The 6,000-nt window shown below is 53.4% G+C and overlaps 1 protein-coding gene across 1 annotated transcript in view; it reads left to right on the top strand.

The window, feature by feature from the left end:
* Slc6a11 (solute carrier family 6 member 11) overlaps nucleotides 1–6,000 on the top strand; it is a 118,476-nt gene that overhangs the window by 112,212 nt on the left and 264 nt on the right. Inside the window, exons 11-14 of the mRNA XM_031382962.1 lie at nucleotides 262–364; nucleotides 1,174–1,274; nucleotides 1,995–2,165; nucleotides 3,927–6,000. The exon at nucleotides 3,927–6,000 is cut by the window's right edge and continues 264 nt beyond it. Of these exons, the coding sequence (XP_031238822.1) occupies nucleotides 262–364; nucleotides 1,174–1,274; nucleotides 1,995–2,165; nucleotides 3,927–4,079 (528 nt within the window). The 3' untranslated portion in view covers nucleotides 4,080–6,000. The remainder of the gene's footprint in view (nucleotides 1–261; nucleotides 365–1,173; nucleotides 1,275–1,994; nucleotides 2,166–3,926) is intronic.

Here is a 6,000-nt window from a genome sequence, read left to right on the forward strand (position 1 = left end):
GGCTCTGGAGGAGGTGTTGAAGCCATTGGGCACCCACTCTGGTTTCAGTGAAGTCACAGATCACCTACAGCCCTGACGTCTCGGCAGGGCAGGGCCTTGGAACACGCAGCTGTGGAGTGTGTGTAGCACTCAGACTAGAAATGAGCAAACCTATTGGCTGGCAGCTGCCAGAGCAGAGAGAAGACCACACAAAGGCTGGCTACTGACCCTGTTCTCCAACATGTCTGTCTGTCTGTCTGTGTCTGTCCTCCTGCCCCCCAGGGAGGCATGTACATTTTCCAGCTCTTTGACTCATACGCTGCCAGTGGCATGTGCTTGCTCTTCGTGGCCATCTTTGAGTGTGTCTGTATCGGCTGGGTGTATGGTAAGTGGAGGTTGGACCACTGGGGCTTTGATAAGCTGTATCTGGCTCAGTACTTTCCCTGGAAACTCAGGCCCCTTCCTACTGTCATAAGACCTTCCTGGTTTTATGCTGGCATAGGATGTTCAGGACCCAGGCTCCCTGACAGCTGGCTAGTCCTACCCCGAGGCTCAGTTTTCCCCTCTGTGAAAATTGTGTCCCAGAGGGAGACATCAGGCAGAGCCCCTAGCATGAGCCATCCCCTCCTTCATTCCCTTTTCTGGTCCTCACACAAATCAGGATGAGAGCTGCTGTCTCCAGAACATGCAGAGTGTAGCTTTGGAACAATAGCTACTATTCACAAGCAGCCCAGACGGCCTACACCCCAGAGCCCCATTTCCTGTGAGTCCCCAAGCCCTCGCCTCACCTTGTCCATTGTGTTAACTGGTTTTACATCACTGCAAAGAAATGGCTGCCATGGGCTATGTAAGACGTAGAGGGCTAGCAGAACTCATGGTTCTGGAGTTCAAGTCCAAGACTGGGTGGTGCCATTGCTTTGGGTCCTGGTGAAGAACTTACTTGCTGAGAGAGTGTAATGGAGAAAAGACATCACATCTCTAGTCAGGGACAGAGAGAGGCGCCCCCACCACTGACCTAAGTATCTTTGTAGGCCCTGCTTCCTAGAGCACAGTAAGACTACCTATAATGTCACCCAAGGGACCCCGCCTTAAATGCAGGCGCTCAACACTCAAGCCCAAGCACCCTGTGTCCCCTGTAGACCCACCTCACCTCTTCTCTGAGACACATATGCTTGTCTGCTTTCCTCCGGATAGGAAGCAACCGGTTCTATGACAATATCGAGGACATGATTGGCTATCGGCCACTGTCACTCATCAAGTGGTGCTGGAAAGTCGTGACCCCTGGAATCTGTGCGGTAAGGCTGGCAGAAAGCCACCCTGTCCCCTCCCCGACTTGTTCACCATCTTCAGCTCCATCCAGCTCAGCTGAGGCTAGCCCTGAGGAGGGTCATGTCCCCAAGGTCCCTGCTACCTGCCACTCTCTAGAGCTGATGTCCCAGGGTTTGCTGAGACAAGGCCTCACTCAAGTGTTAAGGGACTCTGAACAGGTTTCTCCCCTGTGAGGGCCTTTGGTACACCAGCCCGACACTGGTCTACCTTTCTGGAGACCAGAGGTATGCACACATGAGTGAGGAGGTTTATTACTGAGAAGGTGGCAGACAGAGCTGAGGAGAATGTCAAGGTTTAGGTTCTGTGCCTGGATGCTTGCCGGAAAAAATGGCCCCATTATTCTTTGTCCTGTTTTTTGATTCTGGGGGCATCTGAACTTATCTTCCCAATTGAAAAAGTCAGAACAATAGGTTCGAGATAGCCTTAAGACAAACTCTTGAGTGGGCAGAAGCTGGGAAAGAGGATCCTGGGAAAGGGGAAAGATACCACAGCTCTGAAGAGGGCCCAAGATCCCCGAGAGCCTGGGCCCCAAGGCCACAGCCCCTGTGTTCCGACAGTCAGACTCATTTCCTCCCATGGTACTACCCCAAGCCCACTGTAGACAGACAGTTGAGGTGCCTGGGCCCTTGAAATAGAGCAGGTCTGAGGGTTACCACCAAGAACCTCCTCCATCTGCCTCTCCACAGGGCATCTTCATCTTCTTTCTGGTGAAGTACAAGCCACTCAAGTACAACAATGTGTACACATATCCTGCATGGGGCTATGGCATTGGCTGGCTCATGGCTCTGTCCTCCATGCTGTGTATCCCACTCTGGATCTTCATCAAGCTGTGGAAAACAGAGGGCACGCTGCCCGAGGTGAGCAGTTGGTGGAGGAAGCTGGGGAGGCTGGGTCTGAATAGAAGGGCAACGGCAACAGGCTCCTCCTTGGCAGGTCTCCATCCTTAAACTGTGCCAGAAGCACCTCTGTGAGATTTCTGGATTCAACCAGAGTCTGTGAATTCCACCTCAGCCTCCTACCTGCCAAACAGGTTGATAGTGCCCCTTAATGGATAGAGGGTCGACACAGCCTGGGCATTCCTACAGGGAAAGCATTTGAATCAGGATCTGAACTGAGGTGTCGTCAAATGTCATCTCTGACAGGCCACAGGGAAACACACGAGTGCCTCCTAAAATGCTTCCTCCGGCTCCCTGCCCATGGGGACCTGGACTCCAGCAGAGGCAGACAAATGGGGAAGGTCTCTTTTGTTGATTACAGGAGGTGCTGGTCAAGGGCAGTTGGTTAATTCAGATTGGGACCACACTGTCCTTAGGGGAAATGACCTGGGACATCCTGCTCAGCCCTCCAGCAGCCTCCTAGTACTTACAAGCCCTTTTCCGGCTTCTTTCTGTTTCCTAGTGCCTATCCTATCTGTTCAGACAGCAGGACTTGTTACAGAGTGAGCTCCCTGATCTGGCCTAGCCTCAGGCCTCCCTGCTTTGTGATCTGCACCTGACAACCCACTATTGAGCCTGAGGCCCACACAGCCTCTGTCAGACACAGAAGTGTGTATGGGGGGGGTGGTATAGGGACTTCCCCAACAGAACAGCCCAGAGGGAAAATCACAATAGAGTTGTGCTTGGTCCTTTGGCCTGAGCCTCACAGTGATTCTGGCCAACAGCTGAGAAAACAGAAGCACCAAGGTTCCATCTTAGCTATGGAGGTGATTAAGCAGGGATTTGAACCCTGGGCCACCTGCCTCCAGCGCCTCCTCTCTAGACCTTAGTCTAAGACAAGAGCCTGGTGCAGGGCCCGGTACACAGGAGCACAGTGAATCAGCTGCCATGAATCGAAATATTAATTCTGCCTAGACAGTGTGGCCTCCACCTGAAAGAGAGAACCAACCTTGTCCTTGAGCACTAAGCTACCTCAAAGCCTTTTTCCAGAAAAGGGCGCATGCTCAAGAGGGTTTACTGAATCCTGGTCCCAGGGCAAGGCAGATGGTACTGAGGTGGGGCCCATGCGTGAGATGCAGTCTAAGAGGTTGAGGCAGCTGAACTAGGGGTGGTGTCTGCCTCTAAGCATAGCTCAAGAAGCTCAGTCCATAGATGTCCCCCTGTACTGCAGTGGTGTGGTGACAAACCCAGGGCAGGGTAGGACTCTGATCAACCAATGTTCACATCAGTAGCTTTGGAAGTCCCTTTCCCTCTGGTCAGTGCCTGTCATCCTGGCTCACAGATACAGTGATGCAGCCAGAGGTCAGGAGACCGGCTGGCACAGCCATCAGGCCACTTCAAAGCCCAGCTGCCCCTACTGCCAAGGAAGGAACCGGGTGGCGGCCCCAATTCTGACACTCTAGTCCTGGTTCCCTTCCACATCCACACTGCAGGAGCTAAATGCCTCCGTTTCCTTACTTCTCACTTACTGTCAGGAGTGGGGATCTCAGCCACCCCTGTTTCTGGTGGTAGGAACTCAAGGAGATAATGTGTCACCTAGAACTGAGAAGTAAGGCAGAGCCAGGGCTTGGCCCCAGTCCGAGGGCTCCAAGAAGCATCCTTACGGCTGGGGAGGCAGAATGGACAGACCCAGCCCCCAGCATCCTTGCTCACCCAGCCTTCTCGTTCTCTCCAACCATCTAGAAATTACAGAAGTTGACAGTCCCCAGCGCTGATCTGAAAATGCGGGGCAAGCTTGGGGCCAGCCCACGGACGGTGACCGTTAATGACTGTGAGGCCAAGGTCAAGGGCGACGGCACCATCTCAGCCATCACAGAGAAGGAGACACACTTTTGAGTCCCCACCAGCCACTTGGATGCGACTCCAACCTTCCTTCCCTCTGTGTAAATGAATCCCGAACCTCGTACTTCACCTAATGTTAGGGGCTTGCTCGTCTGCACAGGACTTATTAACAAGTTAACTCCCAGCCAGCCACTGTGTGCCCTGTACCCTCGCCTCACCCCAGTGATCGTGGGCATATCCACCTCACCAAGATAATTCTGTACAGTGACTAGCAGATCCTGGCCTAGGGTGGCTCAGCCTGTGTTTTCTAGAGTCCTTGTATTATACTGTCAGCTCTTATGCTGGGGGCAGGTCGAGTTGGGGAGTGGTGCCCATCTGCCTCTGACTTTTAGTCATTCCTGGTTTTATCTCTGAACTCCCCTGGCCACCCTCCTCTGTGCCCGAGAAACAGTTTGTTTTATTTTTTTATTTCTGGTCTTCCCCTTTTCCCAGTGACACCTTCCACATGTCAAGGTTGCAAGACAGAGAAAAAAACATCCCACCATTCTCAGGACTCCTGAGTAACCAGGAGCTGCTGACTGTCTCTTCCAGGGACCGTGGCTCCTCCTTTCTCTCTCCCTGGCCCCCAGTTTCTCCATCTCCCAGACTGAGGGAGGGGACAGATGGAGTCTTCCCTCTGAAGCAGAGAAGAGTACCTCACTGCTTTGCAGGGCTGCTCTGACGTGCAGAGAGACTTGTAGACCTCTCCTCTTCTCTGTCCCCTTGCTCATCTACCCACCTTGCTTATCTTAAGTCAAACCTACCACCAATGATGTGGGGAAGTGTGTTTCCCTAACAACTGGAGTTTTAGCCTAACCATGATCCCTGGAGACCAGTGCACCTCCAGCCCCTGTGGCAGGGGTTCCCATCATCTGTCCAGCCTTCTTGGCCACCAGCTCCGTCCCTCCTCCCTAGGTAGGGATGATCAGAGGGTAGCCATCTCTTCTTGTAGCTGTCTGGCCAGGATCTATGGCTTAGGATCTATGGCCGCCCCTGCAGGGGAGCTACAGTGAGGCCTGGGGCTGGATTCCACCCACAGTCCGTTCCCTGTGTACCCTGCCTTGCCCCCTGCCCTCTTTTCTACCTTCCCATCTATCCCTGAAGATCCTGTGGGCAGACACCTTACTCTGGAGCCATTCCACCTGCCTGTCACCTGGGTCTGAGGAGCCTTCACTTCCACTTGCTGGAGGGAAGAACTGGCCACCCATCCCTCAGGCTCTTCCTTGGAAAGGAAGAGCAGAGGTGGTCTCTAGGGAGAAGGTGGTGCTGTTTGCTCGCTCCTGCCTGTCTTCAGACATCTTGGGCTGATCTCTCTTCCTCAGCAGCTTTGTCTGACCAGCTATTGGAGGATGGGAAGTGGAGGGAGGTCTATTCTTTCCCTCTTCCTGTAGTTTCCTAGATTTGTCTGAGGAAAGGTGAGATGTCTTCATGCTAAGGCTCCAGTGTCCTGTCAGAGACCTGAATGCCCAGTCTGGATGAATGCTCTGTTTGCCCAGTGCTTCCAGACTCTTAGCTGTTCTTCCCAGCCCCCTCCCTCCCACCTAAAGCCTGAGCTGGCTGAGTCAAATGCCCAATGCCGCCCCATCTAATTGGGCACTCGTCCAGGGCATACCACCCCCAGCTGCTCACACACGGGCCACGTATCCCTTCTGGGAAGGTCAGCATCACCCTGAAGGTGACCTGTGGGATTGGTCCTCGATTGCTGTTCCCCCACCACCCTTGAGAAGGGAGGCTGCCCATTGCTGCTATTGCTCCTCACCACCAACTCCCTCACGGACAGATGGACAAGCAGATCCCTGATGTCTGTCACCATAGACACATGTGTTGTACATGCGGCCCTTAACCCTTGACACTCTTAACACTACTCATGGGGCAGGGTAGAGGGAGGCTTGTGGTTTGGGGGCTGTTTGTTTGTTGTTTTATTTTCCTTTGGTTT

This window comes from Mastomys coucha, unplaced genomic scaffold, assembly GCF_008632895.1.
Source record: "Mastomys coucha isolate ucsf_1 unplaced genomic scaffold, UCSF_Mcou_1 pScaffold20, whole genome shotgun sequence".
Lineage (NCBI taxonomy): Eukaryota > Metazoa > Chordata > Mammalia > Rodentia > Muridae > Mastomys > Mastomys coucha.